The 22430-nt window shown below is 39.7% G+C and overlaps 2 protein-coding genes across 6 annotated transcripts in view; both read left to right on the top strand.

Moving 5' to 3' along the window:
* The window catches only part of aff4 (AF4/FMR2 family, member 4), a 40841-nt gene extending 26021 nt beyond the window's left edge, over positions 1–14820 (top strand). For both annotated transcript variants that reach the window (XM_058087139.1, XM_058087138.1), the window contains exons 8-21: positions 30–122; positions 258–402; positions 1778–2543; positions 2631–2782; positions 2865–2950; positions 4077–4314; positions 4395–4492; positions 4666–4729; positions 6047–6183; positions 6259–6330; positions 7631–7724; positions 7810–7853; positions 7952–8169; positions 9366–14820. In XM_058087139.1, coding sequence (XP_057943122.1) covers positions 30–122; positions 258–402; positions 1778–2543; positions 2631–2782; positions 2865–2950; positions 4077–4314; positions 4395–4492; positions 4666–4729; positions 6047–6183; positions 6259–6330; positions 7631–7724; positions 7810–7853; positions 7952–8169; positions 9366–9493 — 2335 coding nt within the window. In that variant the 3' untranslated portion in view covers positions 9494–14820. The remainder of the gene's footprint in view (positions 1–29; positions 123–257; positions 403–1777; positions 2544–2630; positions 2783–2864; positions 2951–4076; positions 4315–4394; positions 4493–4665; positions 4730–6046; positions 6184–6258; positions 6331–7630; positions 7725–7809; positions 7854–7951; positions 8170–9365) is intronic.
* A 1116-nt stretch (positions 14821–15936) lies between these two features.
* shroom1 (shroom family member 1) overlaps positions 15937–22430 on the top strand; it is a 30878-nt gene continuing 24384 nt past the window's right edge. For 2 of the 4 annotated variants that reach the window (XM_058087137.1, XM_058087132.1), the window contains exon 1: positions 15937–16131. The gene's annotated coding sequence lies outside the window, so the exon portion shown is untranslated. Of the gene's footprint in view, positions 16151–22430 lie in introns of all 4 variants that reach the window. The other 2 variants (XM_058087136.1, XM_058087134.1) reach the window with 2 other exon arrangements.

Below are 22430 nucleotides of genomic sequence, written 5' to 3'. Positions count from 1 at the left end.
TATTAAACTGCAACATTCTCGTATCTCAGTATGCTGGAAGATGACTTGAAGCTCAGCAGCAGTGAAGACAGTGATGGAGAGCAGGACTCTGCCAAGAACATCTCGAGAAACAAATCAGAAAGGTTAGACCTTTTTTTGGAAAGTCACTCAAACCTATGAAACAGACATCGAATCAGCGTTTTTGTGATTTATTACATATCTGAACTTGGCCCAGTCACCTTTTGCGATATATTAATGTCGTTTTTTTTCCATGGCAGCAATAACAGCGAAGGACCTGAGCAGTCCAGAGATGATTCCAGTAGTCACAGCGGCTCAGAGAGTAGCTCGGGTTCGGACAGTGAGAGCGAGAGCAGCACAACGGACAGTGAGGCCAATGAACCGCCAAGGCCTGCTTCTCCTGAGGTAAAAAAAATGACTCCATAGTAACTTTATATGTTAAATTGGACCCGCTTGCGTTGACCCGGTATGAACACAGACTCATTTAGGATGCTGGTTGACTTCCATTCATTCATTCATTTTTACTGCTTTTCCTCACGAGGGTCGCAGGGGTGCTGGAGCCTATTCCGGCTGTCTTCGGGCGAGAGGCGGGGTACACCCTGGACTGGTCACCAGCCAATCACAGGGCACATATAGACAAACAACCATTCACACTCACATTCATACATATGGACAATTTGGAGTCCTAGCAATTAACCTAGCATGTTTTTGGAATGTGGGAGGAAACCGGAGTACCCGGAGAAAACCCACGCATGCACGGGGAGAACATGCAAACTCCACACAGAGATGGCCAAGGGTGGGGAAAGACAAAATAAGAAGCCAATAAGAAGTTACCACTTCCACACAAAATAGGAGGAGAACTCATTCATTCATTCATTCATTCATTCATTCATTCATTTTTTACTGCTTATCCTCACGAGGGTCGCGGGTGGTGCTGGAGCCTATCCCAGCTGTCTTCAAGCGAGAGGCAGGGTACACCCTGGACTGGTGGCCAGCCAATCACAGGGCACATATAGACAAACAACCATTCACACTCGCATTCATACCTATGGACAATTTGGAGTCGCCAATTAACCTAGCATGTTTTTGGAATGTGGGAGGAAACCGGAGTACCCGGAGAAAACCCACGCATGCACGGGTAGAACATGCAAACTCCACACAGAGATGACCGAGGGTGGAATTGAACCCTGGTCTCCTAGCTGTGAGGTCTGCGCGCTAACCACTAGACCACCGTGCCGCGGTTGACTTCCATATTGCTTAAAATTTGAAAGAAAATTGTATTTTTTTAATATTTTTTATCAGGCCCAGTATCATGCCCCCGCGTGCCAGTATCGACCTTCGGTCTCGGGCTGATACTGACACTTGGAGGCATGATACCTGGCCTGATACCAGACAAACCATGTGATAACCTATAATTATCACATACTACAGTATTAATTGGCCCTGTACCCTAGAAACCGCACATGAATGATACGGGAAAAGGCCGAAATGATACTGTGTCAAAGCCCAGGGCAGTGATACTGATAAAATATAGAGTATCAGTTATCACCTTCGGTCTCTGGCTGATACTGACACTTGGGGGCATGATACCTGGCCTGATACCAGACAAACCATGTGATAACCTATAAGTATCGGCCGCAAAATCGGCCATCGGCTGAGGGTGATGGAAAAAAATCGGTATCGGCATCGGCATCGGCCCCCCAAAAAAAACCATATCGGTCGATCCCTACTTATGACGCTGAAAATTCCAATGAAAAATATGTGATCTACTTTCTTTTAGCCTGAACAACCAATGGCCAACAAGTGGCAGCTGGACAACTGGTTCAAGAAGGCTAAGCAGTTCTCTCCAGCGTCACCATTGGACAACAACAACGTCCAAACCAAGAGCAAAAAAGAGAGCAGGGATAACAGCTCAGGTCGAGGCTATGGAAGTCAGGGCGGGGGATCGAAGGATTCCTCAACACCGGCACCAAGCAGAGATCTTCGGGCAGCTCAAAAAGGTGGCGAGAGTACCCGCGGTCGGCAGAAATCTCCTGCTCAGAGTGAAAGCAGCACCGGTAACCGGAGGCCCGTTGGGAAGAAACAACCTAAAAAGTCCGAAAAACCCCCAGTGGTGGAGGAGCCTAAAGGAGGCCTCAGGGTGGAAAGCGAACCAGCTCCCGAGATCCCGCCGCACCGGCCCAAAGCCGCCACCAAGGGTTCCAGAAAACCGAGCATCAAAAAGGAACCGAAATCCTCTCCGCGGCCTACCACAGCCGCCACCGCTGCCGCTGCTGCCACCGTGGACAAGCGCAAGTCCAAAACCGGCTCCAAGTCGTCTCGTGAGAAGTCTCGAGAGTTTGTCACAAACTCGTCGTCGTCGGACTCGGAAGGAAACGACAGCATCCCGTCTTCATCGCAGACGCCAAAATACACTGAGAGCATCAGGACGCCTGTGTGCGTGTTCTCCCCAATGGAGGAGAAGGAGCTCCTGTCTCCTTTAAGTGACCCGGAGGAGCGCTACATCATGAGGCAGCCTCCGCAGCAGGTTTTAATAGTCAAGATAGGTCAGTAAAGCCCCCAAAAAATATTACAATAACAGTATTTTTCTGTAAGTAAACTAAGCTGTACCTTTCCAATCCCATCTCCTGTAGATCTCAGCTTGTTATCCAGGATCCCCGGTCGGCCATACAAGGAACCCGCTGAGATAAAAGTGGAGCGGGACGACTCCCAAGACAGAGACGGCAAGGACTTCAGCAAGCAGAGCTCTGAAAAGAGCTCAAGCAAAGCCAAGAGGAAGCACAAGGTTTTGAAGGACTATATTTAGTGTAGCATTCATAACAGTACTGCTGTAATATCCAACTCATACTTTGTATGATCTTTTATAGAATGATGAAGAAGGCACCAAACCAGACAGCAAGCGAAGCAAGTTGGAGGAGAAGTCTCAATCGCACCATAAAAGCAGCAGTAAAGAGTAAGTACCTGATCGAAATCTTACACCCGGCTTTCACTTTAGGTCAGGGGTCTCAAACTCAATTTACCTTGGGGCCACTGGAGCTAGGGTCTGGGCAAGGCTGGGCCGCATCAGGTTTTCAAAAAAAAAAAACAAAAAAAAAAAAACGCATTTATTAAAAACTGAAAAATATACAAACTTTTTCAGTGCTTTGGTTCCGATTTTCTACAATAAAAGCTCTGATAAAACATTCCACTGTTCTCAAATATCTTTTTTTTTTCTGCACAAAATAAGATTAAAAATAAATAAACAAATCAAGAATAAAGAAAATAAATCACTAATAAATAAATATAATAATAATAAAACGGCAAATAATAAAAACTTAAGAAACCACATATAGTTGGTGGGTAGACAAATTATTTTTTTCAGATTAAAATGAACAAAGCATTATTAGAGCCCTGTAGACATGACAAAACACGACTATAGTCACATTTATACTTTTTTTTTATTTACAACATATTGCGCAACTGCAGGGTCTTGAGACACATGCTAACTTGCAAACTAGAGAGCTAGCGACCTAAACGGTAGCTTTCAAGTTTATTTCCTTTAAACTTAAATAGCCAAAAACTTACCACTTCCACACGGATAGGGAGGATAACTATTAACAGTTATTTAACCTTTAACATGAACATTAATCAAACGTAATAATTTTTTCTGGGTACATGATACCATACAGCATCCATATCAAACTTGCGCGGGCCGCTCTAACATTAAACTTTCATATCAAGGCGGGGGCCTCAAACTAGTGTCCTGCGGGCGGAGTGTCGAATTTGGGAGAAAACTTTATTTTTCTTGCAAACATTAACTTGCACTCTTTGCTACGTAAAGACATGAAAGCCCCGTCTCTCAACCACAACAGGAAGCGGAAAACCCCCGTCCCTTGCGCCCACCCCTTCGCTATCGATCGTTCCGGGGGGGGTGAATTATGTCCCGGTAACCTACCACTACAGGTTCTATTTTTCTTCTGACATATACATCATACGGCGGTGCTGTTATTTAACCCCAAAACACAATAACATATTTTTTGTTGCTTGCGTGTCCAACAACACGGAACATATGTCCTCAGTTGTATGTTATGTGCCAACAGATCCAAGAGGTCTTTGGAGAAGAAAGAGGAGCCGGTCCCCTCTCCGTCTATGGCGGGTCTCCAGCGCACGCCCAAAGCGGAGCATCCGAGTCGGAAGAGGACCGCCAGCCAATCGTCCACGTCGCTCTCCAGCGGGGCGGGGAGCGGCAAGGAAGGCGGCGGCCACAGCACCAAGAGCACCTCCACATCCAAGCACAGAAAAGGCGAGGACAAGGGACGCAGCAATCGGGACGGCAAGGTGCGTCATGGAGACGGCATTCCGCTTCTCTTTCTTCTCCGACCGAGACTCCATCCTCTCTTTTCTTGCCGTTTCTGCAGGAGAAATCCTCAAAGGGTTGCGATAACCAGCTGGCCGTGCCGCCGCTTTCCACCGACGGCTCCAAATCTCACAGATCCAAGCTGCCTTTTGAGGATAGGTAAGCCATGTTATCCTAAAAGCGATGCTTTTTGGACTAGAGCCAGGCTATGAGATGTCATTATGCTTTGGCAAGTAAACAACATTGCATCCGTATTCTACTTTATTTATTTAAGGTTATTTCAAAACAATCCTACATGTGTAATGTTTTTTTTTTTTCGATGTTTATTTCAGGGCTCATTCAGCAGATCACTACTTGCAAGAAGCCAAGAAACTTAAACACAACGCGGACGCACTGGTAAGAGCTTGACACATTTATTCACATGTCATGGTATACCATCATTTCCACACCATAGATCAGTGATTTTCAACCTTTTTTGAGTCACGGCACATTTTTTTTACAAAACCTTGTTACACACCACTAACCAAAAATGTTCCAAAATGTCACCACGACCTCACACGTGCATCAATAAGTCTATCGGAGGAACAAGGTAGGTGTTGCCACACGGACCAATATTACATTGCTCTGCCAGTCTTTACACCACAGACACTCCACAGTAGCCACGTTTTTACATCACCACTTTTTCTCTTTCCGAATGGCCTTTCGGGAAACAATGGTATCCATGGAAAGGAATATTCCAATCTCTTGTCTACATGCGCCGTGAAAATCAACCAGAATAATCAATGGGTCATGCGTAGTAAAACGTAAACATCAACATCACGTGATACCGACTTTTTTCCGAAGTTTTTCTTTCACTTGTTGGAATAACTCCATATTGCCAATTTTTCGTCTGTCCAGTCTTGAAATTTAGTTTGAATCAAAAACAAACTTTGCTTAGTCCAGTGCCGATTGCTGGCGTCCATTTTTAAAAGTGAAGAACGTCTGGATCTGCGTGTTACGTCATATCTGAGCATGCGCTGAAAGAACGCACCCGGGATCAATTTAAACAGGAAAAGATCAAATTCAATCTTGCTAATATTTTATAATTAAACTCGGGACATGTTTTATATAGATATATATTTTCTTTTTTAATAAAACTGCACTTGTATAGAAGGGTTTAGATTCTGTTCCACAGATGGCGCTAATGCACACAAAAGCTGCTTGCCAACCGCCAATAAACAACAGAAGAAGAAAAACACCACGAAGAAGAACGCACCCTGACAAATTTCCGTTTGAGCGGGTACAAGATACCTCAATCGGATTGGTTAAAGGAATATTCCATCCCTGTTCAATTCTTTCCGTTTGAGCAAATAAACCAAATGCAATTGGAATATTTGGGTCCATATATTCATGGCTATTGACATAATATTTGCAAATGATGATTAATAAATGTTAATTATAAAAAGTGATATTGGATAATTCCTCACGGCACACCTGACTGGTCCTCAAGGTACACTAGTGTGCCGCGGCACAGTGGTTGAACCCTGAAGTCGTCTTGACAAGAATCATATTTGAACGGCATCATAATTCCTTCATCACACACTTTGTCAGCCTCTCTCTCTCTCTCTCTTTCGTGGTCACTCACAAATTATCCATTTAGCATAAGCTATCCTCTTCATTCCATCCAGCCTTTTGAAACCTGTTCATGTCCAATTGTTTGCATGGTCTGCTCAGCTGGACCGTTTTGAGAAGGCCATCTACTACCTGGATGCGGTGGTGTCATTCATTGAATGCGGCAACGCCCTTGAGAAGAGCGCCCAGGAGGCCAAGTCTCCCTTTCCCATGTACGCCGAAACGGTGGAGCTTATCAAGTAAGAAAGGAAGAAAACAAGACGGGAATAGCTCGGTGTTCTCGTAGCTAATATGTGTTTTGTCTTCACGCTCAGGTACACAATGAAGTTAAAGAGCTACATGGCCCCAGATGCGACACCAGCAGATAAGCGTGTAGCAGTTCTTTGGTAAGTGTTCTGACTCAAGGTACCTTCACAAAGTCATGGGTTGCCTATTTAATGGACGAGATGATAAGCAAAGATTGTAACAAGACAAAATGAATGTTTGTTTTTGTACACCTACTGTATACTATAAAAGGAATGCTGCAAAAACACAAAGTTTTTTGCTGTAAACCAAGGGTCTCAAACTTAATTTACCTGGGGGCCACTGGAGCTCGGGTCTGGTCATAACTAGGCCGCATCAGGTTTTCCAAAAAAACGCATTTATTAAAAACAGAAAAATATACAAACTTTTTCAGTGCTTTGGTTCCGATTTTCTACAATAAAAGCTCTGATAAAACATTCCACTGTTCTCAAATATCTTAATTTTTATTTTTCTGCACAAAATAAGATGAAAAATAAATAAACAAATCAAAAATATAGAAAATCAATCAGTAATAAATAAATATAATACTAATAATAAAACGGCAAATCATAAAAACTTAAGAAACCACATATAGTTGGTGGGTAGACAAATTATTTTTTTTCAGATTAAAATGAACAAAGCATTATTAGAGCCCTGTAGACATGACAAAACACGACTATAGTCACATTTATACAACTGCAGGCTCTTGAGACACATGCTAACTCGCAAACTAGAGCGCTAGCGACCTAAACAGTAGCCTTCAAGTTATTTCCTTTAAACTTAAATAGCCAAAAACTTACCACTTCCACACGGATAGGGAGGATAACTATTAACAGTTATTTAACCTTTAACATGAACATGAATCAAACGTAATAATTTTTTCTGGGTACATGATACCATACAGCATCCATATCAAACACTAACATTAAACTTTCATATCAAGGCGGGGACTTCAAACTAGTGTCCTGCGGGCCACATTTGGCCCGCGGGCCGCGTGTTTTGAGACCCCTGCTGTAAACAGTAAAGACTTATGGTCTGATATCCAATGGGTTCACTTTTTTTGTGATGCCAACTAGAAATTGCACTTTAGTAAAGTGAAAGGACCTGACTGTTTAGTATAGCACAAAAAAAAAATACATTGCTACCGTACACAGCGTGTAGCAATAAGAATAATAATAACAATAATAACAATAATAGCATTTTTCTGTGGAATGAAAAATGCATTGCAAATTACATTGATTATGAAATTGCTGGTGTTCATAGCATACAGCTTGCAGCATAACTTCAAATGTCACAATACTAATGGGGATGTCGTACAACTCCAGAACTTTAAAATATGGCTAGGAACAAACATTATATGCAACAATTGAACAATTTACACGTTTTTTTTTTTTTTCTGCCCAGCCTCAGATGCCAGTCTCTACTCCATCTACGGTTGTTCAAGCTGAGGAAAGACAGCGCTCTGAAATACTCCAAAACACTTACAGAACAGTTAAAGGTACTTTGTTTTCACTGGAAACCTGAACTACTCCTCTTTTTGAAAGGATTTGCTAAATGTTTGTTTCTCTTCCTCTGTTGACCAGAACTCTCTGAGTAACACCCAGGCTCCCTCTCCTGGCATGGGAAAGTATGTCACACTGTCTGTTTGAAAATGTCAGAAAATGGCTAATATCTTTTTTTTTTTAAGATTTTTTAAAAAATCTTTGTTTCTTTTCCTCCGTACAGCAAAGCAGCGGGAATGCCCTCGCCGGTGTCCCCTAAACTATCACCGGGCACGGCCGGGGGCTACTCATCAGTGAGCAGCAGCAGCAGCGCCAGCTCATCCGTGACCATACCTCAACGTATCCACCAGATGGCCGCCAGCTACGTGCAGGTCACCTCCAACTTCCTCTATGCCACCGAGGTGTGGGACCAGGCGGAGCAGCTGTCAAAGGAGCAGAAAGGTAAGCCCCCTTACACACTTTATATCAGGGGTCTCAAACTCAATTTACCTGGGGGCCAAAGGAGCTAGGGTCTGGGCTAGGCTGGGCCGCATCAGGTTTTCCAAAAAAAAACCCCAAAAAACAAATCAAGAATAAAGAAAATCAATCAATCAGTAATAACTAAATATAATAATAATAAAACGGCAAATAATAAAAACTTAAGAAACCACATATAGTTGGTGGGTAGACAAATTATTTTTTCAGATTAAAATGAACAAAGCATTATTAGAGCCCTGTAGACATGACAAAACACGACTATAGTCACATTTATATTATTATTTACAACATATTGCGCAACTGCAGGGTCTTGAGACACATGCTAACTCGCAAACTAGAGAGCTAGCGACCTAAACGGTAGCCTTCAAGTTATTTCCTTTAAACTTAAATAGACAAAAACTTACCACTTCCACACGGATAGGGAGGATAACTATTAACAGTTATTTAACCTTTAACATGAACATTAATCAAACGTAATATTTTTTTCTGGGTACATGATACCATATAGCATCCATATCAAACTTGCGCGGGCCGCACTAACATTAAACTTTCATATCAAGGCGGGGGCCTCAAACTATTTTCCGGGCCGCGTGTTTATAAGTGCTTTATATTATTTCACTTTTTTTATGGAGATTCCCCCATAATACCAGCATGACAGCCGATGGGGAAAAAAAATCGGTATCGGCATCAGCCCCCCAAAAAAACATATCGACGATCCCGAATGCCTTTCACACAGAACTCCGCAATAATGCTATATTGCTTTGTCCATTTACACTGCAAGACAGTACCTCCTAATTTAGACAAATAGATACGTCAATAAAACTGAATATTTGGTGTCATCCTACCCATGTCACTGCTCTGATTGTACAACAGGAAAATTGCAGGCTTAATTTTGGCACCGCAATTTTTTGTCGGGGGTGTTTCTACAGAATAAAAAGGTAGAATTACACCACCTCTTACAGGCAGTGTGAAATAGTTTCTTGTCAAACGGTCACATGATTGTTATCTCAAAGGCAACAGGTAAGTCAGTGTCCTTGGTGGTGTAAACGGTGCATGGGTGTGGGTTTGATTGACAGGCACTGCTATACATGTAGGAATGAAAGGGCTAAATGAACAGTTTTACACCACACGAGATGATCTTCTATCGTTGTTTTTGTCAGACTTTTTCCAGGAGCTGGACAAAGTGATGGGTCCTCTCATCTTCAACACCAGCAGCATGACAGACCTGGTGCGTTACACCCGCCAGGGCCTCCATTGGCTGCGTCTGGACGCCAAGCTTGTTCCCTAGCGAGGGCTTTTTTTAATTTTTATTTTATTTTTTAAAAATCCTCCTACACACACAAACACACCTCAGCGACACGGCCCACCTCTGGTCTTCTTCTTATATGCGGGGACACACACACACGCGCGTGTTGATGAACCTCTTACACATATCTGCAAAGTGTGTGTCCTTTTTTTTTTATCTACACCAGCTTGCCAGAAACTGAGCAAATTGGAACATCTCAAAACCGCCGACTGCACCACCCGGGGGAGAAGCTCACCATTTTTTTTCCCACATATCCACATCTTCATAGATTTGTCCTTGAAAGCTCTAGAAGATTTATTTATTATTTATTCCCTGGGCTTCAGTTAACAGGCTACTTTATGTTCCCCCCCCTCCCACACCCACCCATGAAACACCAAAGGTGCTTTAGAATTTTTTAAATGAAGGTTTCTCCTTATGGTTTTTGTGCCTTCTATGTGAGATACAGGAAAACAAAGCAGTCCCTCCGCAGACGATATCTTTACATGTCATGGTCGACCTGTTTTTTAAAACACACCGTCTGGCGCTGAGCTTCCGCACATCAACTTTCAAGTCACCCGAAAATGAGTTTAAGGGCTACTGTGCACTTGATTTTTTTTTTTTTTTTTTTTTTAGCATTAAATATCACGTTTTTAAACAAATTCCATGAAACCACATAAATGATCACTTGTAATGGAGCAGAGTGGCCTCTAGGGGTCACCATTGAGGCCTTTTTTTTTTTTTTGCCTCTTAATAAGATTTATTGCCTGTTTGAGGCACAGGAAGTTGGCGGTTCTTCCCTTAAAAATGTTTAAAAAAAAAAAAAGTCACTTCCGTAACAGTGTTGGCTTGTTTTTTTTAACCTCTTGTTTCCCCAGAGTGTATTTTTATAAGTCACAGCAGGGAGTGTTTTAAGCGACGTAAGGTGGTATCCACAAATACAATACCCTTATTTACAAAAAGGGGTGTACAAAAGCGAGACCCCCCCCCCCCCCCTGGTAGAAAAAAAACAATTTGAACGTGCTGTAAGTCACCTCTTTTATCAGCAGTATTGCATTCATAGAATAAAGTAAGAGTATATATATATTTCAAATAATAGATCAAATCAAAATAGATTTATTTATCTATACTAGGCACCAAGTTTAAAACCGTTTGCCAGGTTTTTTTAATATAAAACGGGGAATTGTTTCTATTTAAAACAATGCAAATCATAATTGTGCTCGTTAAGACAAGAGTAGAAATAAAAGGAAGGTGAACAGAGATTAATTGTGTTCCGTTTTAATTTAATCACACTCATTAATACTATATGGCTACAACCAGCAGAGGCACTGAATGGTAGCATTGTTCCGCTCAATACGCATTCTGGCATGGAAACAGGAGTTTAGAACATTCACAAAGAGCATATTTTTTTAAAATAATGTCGCAATTAGTGATGAGTTACATGGAATTACACTATAATCAAACCAATGTAATGTTTTTTTTTTTTTATTTAATTGTCGAGTGGTTAGCGCGCAGACCTCAGAGCTAGGAGACCAGGGTTCAATTCCACCCTCGGCCATCTCTGTGTGGAGTTTGCATGTTCTCCCCGTGCATGTGTGGGTTTTCTCCGGGGACTCCGGTTTCCTCCCACATTCCAAAAACATGCTAGGTTAATTGGCGACTCCAAATTGTCCATAGGTATGAATGTGAGTGTGAATGGTTGTTTGTCTATATGTGCCCTGTGATTGGCTGGCCACCAGTACCGGGTGTACACCGCCTCTCGCCCAAATCCCGACAGCTGGGATAGGCTCCCTCAACCTTCGTGAGGATAAGCGGTAGAAAATGAATGAATAAATTAATGAATATTGCCAAAAAATTACTTAAAATATTAATTTAGATGTATTTTGATTTCTATTAGTTTACATATTTTTATTACATTTTTTTAAATATGAAAAATAATTTTATTACTGGGCGGCACGGCGGTCGAGTGGTTAGCGCGCAGACCTCACAGCTAGGAGACCAGGGTTCAATTCCACCTTCTGTGTGGAGTTTGCATGTTCTCCCCGTGCATGTGTGGGTTTTCTCCGGGTACTCCGGTTTCTTCCCACATTCCAAAAAACATGCTAGGTTAATTAGCGACTCCAAATTGTCCATAGGTATGAATGTGAGTGTGAATAGTTGTTTGTCTATATGTGCCCTGTGATTGGCTGGCCACCAGTCCAGGGTGTACCCCGCCTCTCGCCTAAAGACAGCTGGGATAGGCTCCAGCAGCCCCCGCGATCCTCGTGAGGATAAAGCAGTAGAAAATGAATGAATGAATGAATGAATTTAATTGTGACATCCTGGTCATTATTAATGAATATTAGGACGATATCGGCAAAACTAAATTAACTAATGTTTGATTAGATTATGACTTCCTATACAACTTTGTCTTAAATGGATTCCCATAGTGCAATTTTTTTTTTTGTTTTTCTTGTCATTGTGACCCTAGTATTCCTAATTGACAGGAAAAGCCTGTCACTTTAAGGACTAATCCCGCCTTGTAGCTCTTATTCTCCATCTCATTGGTCACCTCTCTGGTGTAGCTCTGTTGACCTCATCGCTGTTCTCACCCTTCACCGGCTCCTCGTCCTCCCATCTTAGGAGGACCAAACTGTTTTTCCTCTTACACTTGAAAAAGACAAAAAAAAAAAGAAGTTATTTTTCAACTATGCAGGATTTTTATTTTTTTTTTTATCAAAGAGCATCAATTTCGGTGGATTTTATGTTCTATTTTTTAGGTGATTATTTTTTTTTAATTATTATTTAAAAGAAACTCAAATGCCTTTTTTTGCAATGTAGTATACTGGTTTAATACATATACATACATATGTGTTTGTACGTATGTGTAGTATATATACAAGTGCATACATAAATACACACACACACACACACAGTGGTGTGAACATGTTTGCCCCCTTCCTGATTTATTGTTTTTTGCATGTTTGTCACAATTTCAGGTAATTAAATAAATTTAAATATTAGTCAATAACACAACTGAACATAAAATTCAGATTTTAATTTATTTAAAAAAATAAAATAAAAAAGTGATTGCCATCTAAACCTAGTAACCGGTGGGGACACCCTTAGCAGCAAAAACCGTGGAGGAATTTTGCCCCCCTCCCAGCAGGACTTTGACTAGGCCACTCCAAAGTCTTCATTTTGAGGTGGACTTGCTGGTGTGTTTTGGATCATTGTCCCAGAACTGCAGAACCCAAGTTGGTTTCAGTTTCAGGTCACCAAACACATGGCCGGACGTTCTCCATCAGGATTCATGGTTCTATTTATCACAGCAAGTCTTCCAGGTCCTGAAGTAACAAAACACGCCCCAGACCACCACACTACCACCACCATATTGTGCTGTTTGGATCATCAAGATGTTTAGTTGCTTTTGTTCAGCAGTGGTTTTTGTCTTGGGACTCTGGACCCTGCCTAGTGCCTTTCTGATAGTGGAGCCATGAACACTGACCTTGACTGAAACCTGCAGTTCGTTTCATATTGTTGTGGGGTCTTTTGTGACCTCTTGGATGAGTCGCGCCTGCACTCTTGGGGTCGTTTTGGTTAGCCGGACACTCCTGGGAAGATTCACAACTGTTCAATGTTTTCGCCATTTGTGGATAATAGCTCTCATTGTCGTTTGCTGGAGTCCCAAAGCTTTAGAACCTTTTCTTTTCTCTACTGGTAGAACTCAATCAATTTCAGTTAGGTTATGTTTTAACAAGGTTAGCAGTCACTTTTTCACACTTTTTTTTTTTGCCATTTGTGGATAATAGCTCTCACCGTGGTTTGCTGGAGTCCCAAAGCTTTAGAACCTTTTCTATACTGGTAGAACTCAATCAATTTCAGTTAAGTGATGTTTTAACAAGGTTGGCAGTCACTTTTTCCACACTTTTTTTTTTTTTGCCATTTGTGGATAATAGCTCTCACCGTGGTTTGCTGGAGTCCCAAAGCTTTAGAACCTTTTCTATACTGGTAGAACTCAATCAATTTCAGTTAAGTGATGTTTTAACAAGGTTGGCAGTCACTTTTTCACACTTTTTTTTTGTTTTTCTTCTTAAATCATGAAAGGTTTCATTTAAAAACTGAATTTATTGAACATTTAAGTCTGATAAAAAAGGTAAATCAGAAATGGGGCAAACAATTTCACACCACTTTATGTATATATACAGTATATGTATGTATGTGTGTGTGTAAATAGATGTGTTTTATAAGAAAAAAACACAGATGGTTTGTGCCATTCTGTGCCTAAAAAGCTGGAGGCCACTTTTTTTCTCATTTGGGAGGGAAAAAAATAAAAAATAAAAATAACTCACCGGGGTTTTGCTTATTTGCCAGGCCAGCTAATGTGTTCATACACTGGTACACTTTGTAAGTACAGCTCCTATATGGATGTATAAACTCAAGCAACATTTTTAACACGTTTTATTTATTTTTATTCACCCACCCCTGTTTTTTTTTTTTTTTTTTTACCTAGCATTTAATGAAAGATGTAAATGTATGGGGGTAATTCTTAATGAGATTTCATTGTAAGTAGCAATTAATATTGAATGAATCCAGGGTAATTTCTTGTTTTTTTTGTTTTTTTTTTTCCAGTAGGAAGATGTTAACAGTTGCATGTTTCTATTTAAAATGTATAAAGTGTACATATAACATTTCTTTTAAAAGGGTGAATTTCTACTACCGGCTGACAATTTTTATTGAAATTGAATATCTGCTGTATATATATATTTGTGAGATACTTTTATGCACATTTTTTTTTCTCGTTCTCTCTTTTCTCGGAACTGTTACAGATGATTAATTGTCTTTAATTGTCTTTTCTTGTTGTGATGTACACTTTTGTCTTCTGCTTCAGCACCGCCATCATTATTGTCGTCTATGTATTTGTAAGGGGAAGTGTTTTTTCCTTTTTCCACCCCGTGTACATTGTCGATTGTATGGGTGATAATTACTATGGACATTGTGTACCAGAGTACTTAATACCCTATTTTATTGAATCGGTCACATCTGTTTCTTAAATTGACCCCCTCCAAAAAAAAAGGTATTTCCCTACACGGCTGTGGCAATTTTTACAGTATCTTATAGCCTACATGATAAGTACTATTAGTTTTAAGATGAAATAGACGCTCTATATAAATGATGGATGCAATATGACGAATTCAAAAGGTACACGTTTGATCTTCAAACTTTTAGGTCATGTAATTTAAAAAAAAGCATTCTTGTGAAGTGAGTATTAATTGTGACTAATGAGAGTCTGTCCTGAATATTCTTTGTATTTTTTGTCGTAATGAGAATAAAATATATATGATTTATGTTTATGACTGGCTCGTGTCAGATTTATTTTTAGCAGTGAACACACATGTAGCAAAGAGTGGGGGAACCTGCAGCCTGTGTCCACAAACAAAAGATATAGTGCAGGGGTCTCAAACTCAGGTTCCCCCCCCCAAAAAAAATGCATTTATTAAAAACAGAAAAATTAATAAACTTTGCTTTGGTTTTGATTTTCTACAAGAAAAGCTCTGGTAAAACATTCCACTGTTCTCAAATATCTTAATTTTTATTTTTCTGCACAAAATAAGATGAAAAATAAATAAACAAATCAAGAATAAAGAAAATCAATCAGTAATAAATAAATATAATAATAATAATAAAAGGGTAAATAATAAAAACTTTAAAGCATTATTAGAGCCCTGTAGACATGACAAAACACGGCTATAGTCACATTTATACTCTTTTTATTTACAACATATTGCGCAACTGCAGGGTCTTGAGACACATGCTAACTCGCAAACTAGAGAGCTAGCGACCTAAACGGTAGCCTTCAAGTTATTTCCTTTAAACTTAAATAGCCAAAAACTTACCACTTCCACACGGATAGGGAGGTTAACTATTAACAGTTATTTAACCTTTAACATGAACATAAATCAAACATAAAAATTTTTTCTGGGTACATGATACCATACAGCATCCATATCAAACTTGCGCGGGCCGCACTGACATTAAACTTTCATATCAAGGCGGGGGGCCTCAAACTAGTATCCTGCGGGCCACATTTGGCCCGCGGGCCGCGTGTTTGAGACCCTGTATCACCACTATACTATAGTGTGATATCCTGCACACACACAGCCTCTTAGGAATGATTAGCACTTTTCAATCCGCACTAGCTAGAATGAACTCATTGTTGGACATTAGTATTGTCGCTAAATATATAAGCTTTATATACCGATTTTTTGTCGAAATTGACCAATCATTTTGCCGTCAATGCATACAGCAAATGTTTGTTGTGGTTTGGTTGACCGTCACATCACTGACGTCATTCACTTTTGGAGAAAGTATATCCTTTCACTTGTTCCGCCCTTTGACCAATAAGGTTGCGGTTGTACTCCAATAACCCCGCCTCTTGTCACTTCTGATTGGCTACGTCCGTGCTCCATTACCCTTCATCCGCTTGTCCCTTCTCGAGAGAGCAAGGTAACGCTACTTCTGAGGGGAAGGGAAAGCTTATTATTGTTTATCACCGACTGGAGACAACGTAACGACATAAAAGGTGAATCTTTTTTTGTTATTTTCTTTCGAGTCAAACGAGGGAGTACAAGAAGGGAAGCGGAGAAGTGGACGCCGAGCAACAGGTACGTGAAGGGGCCGCAGGTGCGTTTGCTGTCTCGAGTTTCGGTTGTCAAACTGTCAACACGTTGCCACCTCATTCTGCCTTTATTTAACCTTTATTATTTTTATTCAAAATAACTACATAACAGTTATATAGACCTGCATATTAGTAATGATTTAAACATATTTCCTTTCGGGATTTCTAAACATTGACTACTGCGATGTAAGCTTACGTCAAATAACTGCATGCTTTATCATGAGCTAACTGTACACAGCAACACTATATTTTTACCTTTTTTTAAAGTGTATTCTATACATTATTTCATCTTCATTGGTTGCTATAACGTGACAATGCTGACGTTTAAGTCATTTAACCTTAATCCAGCGATTCATAATTTTTAGTCGTAAATTTGGAGACACCTTCCGGTGCTATTGAATAGGAGTTTGTATCCACACTTTTGACTGTATGTATTACATCATTTTTTTGTTCCCAGTACAAAAAAAACGAATCGTGACGGGTTTATATGACCACACTGGCTGTGTCATTAGCAGTTTTTAAAAATAAGGGATAATTTTGTAACCTTAATATTGAACATTGCTATTATTTTGCTTCTGGAATGTACCAATATTAGTCCTGTGGGGTCCATTAGGCCAGTGATTTTCAACAACTGTGCCGCGGCACACAAGTGTGCCGTGAGGAATTATTCAATATTACTTTTTAAATTAACATTTATTAATATTTTTCTACAAATATTATGTAATTGTCGCGTGTCATTGGTGTAAAGACTGGCAGAGCAATGTAATATTCGTCCGTGTGGCAACACGTAGCTGATTGCCTCGTTCCTCTAATAGACTTAGTGATGCACGTGAGAGGTAGCGGTGACATTTTGTAACATTGTTGGTTAAATTCGTATGCGGATCAAAAGATCTGCTGTGGCGAGTCCGTAATGTGTGCCGTGAGAAATTATTCAATATTACTTTTTTAATTAACATGTATTAATAATTTTCTACAAATATTATGTCATTGTCGCGTGTTATTGGTGTAAAGACTGGCAGAGCAATGTAATATTCGTCCGTGTGGCAACACGTAGCTGATTGCCTCGTTCCTCTAATAGACTTAGTAAGAGGTAGTGGTGACATTTTGTAACATTGTTGGTTAAATTAGTATGCGGATCAAAAGGATCTGCTGTGGTGAGTCCGTAATCAGGAAAAAAGCTAAAAGAAGCAAATAACGTTGGTTATTGGTGTGCCGCAAAATTTTTCCAACATAACAAATGAAAAAAAGGTTGAAAAACACTGCATTAGGCTATTGTAGTACCTTTCAGGACATAAAGACACTTCAGTGTATGCCTAATATAATACCTTGTTGTTCATCTGTTATTGTGAGACCAACTCGGTGTGCTTCCTTCACCTCATCTCCTTGTTTCAAATTGAGCTGTGGGGCTTGAATTATGCACCGGGGAGGCCTTTCAACCTAATGACGGGGACTATGTTTTATTTAAAGTGGGAACAAAAGGCACCGTGGCTAGTGAATGGGTAGCTTTGGGGGGGCAGGGGGGGGGAAACCAGACACTGGTGTTTTGTTCTTGGGGGCCTGAAACGTAAGCACTCATGTGGTGGGTGTCTCCCATCGTTCAATATGGTGGGAGCAGGACCAGCACACTGGCCTCACTGTTCCAACCCTTTGCGGGGAGGCTACTCGGACCACTGACCTGGACCGACCTGGACGCCGCCGTACTGCCAAGTCAGCTCAAAGAAGTTACATGTAGATGATATGTCCATAAATATATAATAATAATAACGCTTCGGTGTTGATTGACACGAAACACTAATAATAATAATAAAGGCCTAGCTCTTGTAGCCTGCTATTGCTGCTGAGGTTGGACACAGTAAGACGGTCATTCGACATTTTTGGAATGATCCTGGAGCTTCAGTTGGTGCAGGGTTGTCAAACGGTGGTCTTTAAACTACTTAAAAAAAACTCAGTATGATCTAAATCTGCAATGGGTAAATTCTAGCTACTGGTTTTTAAGATTTTGATCAGCTTTGTATATATTGTATATTATGTTATAATTATATATTTATAATTAAATAATAATAAATAATATAATAAATATAATAATAATTAAAAATAAAATAAAAATATAATATATGATCTATATGATATATGATCATATATCATATGATATATTATATTATAATTATATATTTATAATTAAATATTATTATAATTAAATAATAATAAATAATATAATAAATATAATAATTACAAAATAAAATTAAAATATAATAATAACATTTAATAATAAATAATATTTATAATTTCTGATTGTAGGAAAAAAATAGTATATCTTTCTTGTTTTTTGATGCCATTTGTTTCTTCAAGTTGACCTCATTATTGCAATCCCATTGTTTTGTTGAACAACTTTTAACCTATTTTGAATGATCGTGCAATACTGGATGTTTGCTAATCGAGCCAAACCGAGCAAATGCGGGCCTGAAACATGTTTACTTTTTAATTTTTTTAATTTATTTTTAAGACAGCTGCATCGGGTGACGTTTGTATGTTTACTGGGAAGATAAATGAAGAAAGGAAGGTGGAAACAAAAAGATGGTCCAACACAAATAGAAGGGAAGGGCAGAGCAATGAGACACAAAAGCCATCAGTCATACATACTTAAGCACGCCTCGGGTGTTGAAACACGATCTGTGTCTTTCTTTTTGTCAGCGTATGGTATTATTGATAATGTGCTCAGTGATTGTATTGTTCAGCAAGAAAGTAAAATTGCTAAAAAGGTAGTAGCAAACTAAAAAAAAAACATCATATACAGTGTTTGTTCATTTGCCTATGCATATGCTAGCTAGGCTACTTTCTTGTTTCGCAGCGGATGATAAAAGATAGCAGGATTGTACTGTTTTTGATTATGCTGACGGAAGCATGATATCGTTGTTACCCGATGTCATAAAAAGTAAATTAATTTCTAATTTGACGTTTTTGTGTTTTTCCCTGGGTTTGCTTATTTGCAAATCACTTCAGAGTTGCATCGTGAAAGTAAAGTGAAAAATCTGTTTGTCTTTGTCCGGTCGTTACTTGCTAGTCAATTTCCTGATTTGTTACGTAACATTTTGATGTCAACTCAACAATATCTTTAAAGACTTGCGACTCAACTCAGAAGTTGACATAAATGACATCGGAACTTGACTCAAGATGCTTCAGATTTTCAGTGAATGTGTTGAGTAATTTCAAGTATTCAAGTACCGTCATCGTTTTTGTGTCATTTCCAGCAAGACAACATATTTTCCCATTTGAATCTGTGTCACTGAATGCGTCCTTTAAAGTCCAATCAGTTTTAAGAACAAAAAAACAAACGTACAAAATTACAGTTCTGTGCACTGGTATGTCAACACTTTTTTTTTCTGTGACTAAGTGGGTACTTTGCAAAGTGATTTTAGTGCGTTAGCGAGCTGTGTTGAGTGGAAAGCCAGACTTGCGTGTTTAGCGGAGGTAGCTGTATCACCATGGTAACCTCTGCTCATAGTCTGACCGGGGACCAGATCATGTCCAGACGTTCATCTTAAAACATGCTTTGAAAGTGTCACTGCTTCACTTAATTCCGAGATGGTGTCGCCATTTATTGACAACCTACGAGGTTCCCGAGGGGACGTGTAGAAACAAAATTGGAAAAAAAGGAGCATTCTATAAGAAAGCTAGATTTTCAGCCAAGGGAATACGCTAGATATGCTCACGCTATTAATAATTCATGTTAGCAGATTTAATTGTCACAGGAGTCCTCGCCTGAGTACTCATCCAGTTAGTGTTCATTCGAATAAACACTCAGACCTTAACCAACTGTTAATATGTCAAAGTTTTTTTTAATTTAGCTGCATAACTTAAGTTAATTAGTATAATAATCAGTGTTAAATTGCGCATTCTAACAAAAGTTAAACATTTTGAGACGCCATATTTATTATGTTTGTCTGGCCCTTTAGCTCGTTAGCTAGTTGATTGAGAAAGATTGAGGTCATTAGGAATAAATGAAGCAACCCTAGAGGTGAAAAAATTCCATTCTGACTCATAAAATCCTTTAAACAAAGTCATGGAGTGACATATTTCTGCTTCGCAGGTTACTTCCTGGTTCAGTCATGTTAATGTAAGGTGACAGGAACATTTGTTTATTCGTCAGCCTCATTTTTGACCCAGTTTTCTATTTCACTGAAATAGTTTTTTTTTGTAGTTTTTACTGAGTTGTCATTTCAAACTGCAACATCAACAAACACACACAAGCTTCTGTTAAACAGCGGAAACTTAACTCTTACAGTGTTCTTGTTTTGACACGGCGTGTTGACATTCTTGTCGTGACCTTTCACACAGAGCTTCCCTACCGCGAGGATGAACCGACTGGTTTGGCTTCAATGGGGTTAGAGTTTAAGTTCAAGCGGGTTCAACGCCGCATTCTGCAGCCGTAATGATTTTTTTTTTGTCAGACAAACATCATCATCATCATGTGGCCAACCGAAAAGGAATGCACGAGCTTTTGCACGTCAGCGCTGCTAATTAATTTGTGATCAATTTGTAATGTGTCATTTAAAGTCAGGTGAAGTGTGACCTCAACTGGCGGCATGTGGGCCAAACCTAAAATACAGTCATAGAGCAGGGGTCTCAAAAACTCAATTTACCTGGGGGCCACTGGAGCTAGGGTCTGGGCTAGGCTGGGCCGCATCAGGTTTTCCAAAAAAAAAAACGCATTTATTAAAAACAGAAAAATGTATAAACTTTGCTTTGGTTTTGATTTTCGACAAGAAAAGCTCTGATAAAACATTCCACTGTTCTCAAATATCTTACTTTTTATTTTTCTGCACAAAATAAGATGAAAAATAAATAAACAAATCAAGAATAAAGAAAATCAATCAATCAGTAATAAAGAAATATAATAATAATAATAAAACGGCAAATAATAAAAACTTAAAAAATTAACAAAGCATTATTAGAGCCCTGTAGACATGACAAAACACGACTATAGTCACATTTATACTCTTTTTATTTACAACATATTGCGCAACTCCAGGGTCTTGAGACACATGCTAACTCGCAAACTAGAGAGCTAGTGACCTAAACGGTAGCCTCCAAGTTATTTCCTTTAAACTTAAATAGCCAAAAACTTACCACTTCCACACGGATAGGGAGGATAACTATTAACAGTTATTTAACCTTTAACATGAACATTAATCAAACGTAATAATTTTTTCTGGGTACATGATACCATACAGCATCCATATCAAACTTGCGCGGGCCGCACTAACATTAAACTTTCATATCAAGGCGGGGGGCCTCAAACTTAGTGTCCTGCGGGCCACATTTGGCCCGCCGGCCGCGTGTTTGAGACCTAGTTTAGATTCTGTTTCACAAATGGCGGTAATGTTTTAAATCTGCACTCTATGGTACATACTGTGAGTACATAGTATGTAGTCAATGAAGTACCCGATAGAGGTATGATACTGTATGATACAGCGTTTTTCTTGCTGTATTTGAATTAAGGCCATCAACAATCCATTCCAATCAGATTGTGGCTGCAAATTAGTGAGCAAAAGCTGACCAAAGTCCATCGAGCATGCGAGGTGTAAATGTTCAGACTCGCAAACCCGATGATGTCAGCACGCTCCTTGGAAACAAACGTCCTTGTTGGAAAGGTTTGTAAAATGTCTCCGGGTCCGTTTGCGTTGTGTGTGTGACATCATTTTAGGGACTTTTAAGCGCATGAAGGTGTGTGAGATAGATGTTGGTATCAGGAAGCTGGAGAGTTTAAGGGGTAATAATTCTCTTTAAGGGACGATTAATAAGTGATAAGGAGTAGTTAAGGCAAAATGGCATGTTGTTGTGATAGCACACTATAATTATAATTATACACTTTGTTCTCATTCTAATTCAGTTAAGAACTACATGACCTCGGTTTAAAACAGACTAGTTTGAGCTCTCTGAAAATGCTATGTTAAGGCCTAACATTGAACTGATACTAAGCTAATTTAGTCAATCCCAAATTATTAATTATTTAATTCATTCATTTTCTACTGCTTATCCTCACGAGGGTCGCGCAGGGGTGCTGGAGCCTATCCCAGCTGTCTTCAGGCGAGATGCTGGGTACTCCCTGGACTGGTCGCTAGCCAATCACAGGGCACAATTCGCCAATTAACCTAGCATTTTTTTTTTGGAATGTGGGAGGAAACCGGAGTACCCGGAGAAAACCCACGCATGCACGGGGAGAACATGCAAACTCCACACAGAGATGGCTGAAGGTGGGATTGAACTCGGGTCTCCTAGCTGTGA

Source organism: Doryrhamphus excisus, chromosome 11 (genome assembly GCF_030265055.1).
Source record: "Doryrhamphus excisus isolate RoL2022-K1 chromosome 11, RoL_Dexc_1.0, whole genome shotgun sequence".
Classification (NCBI taxonomy): domain Eukaryota; kingdom Metazoa; phylum Chordata; class Actinopteri; order Syngnathiformes; family Syngnathidae; genus Doryrhamphus; species Doryrhamphus excisus.
This window is presented reverse-complemented; position numbering and strand designations above follow the sequence as displayed.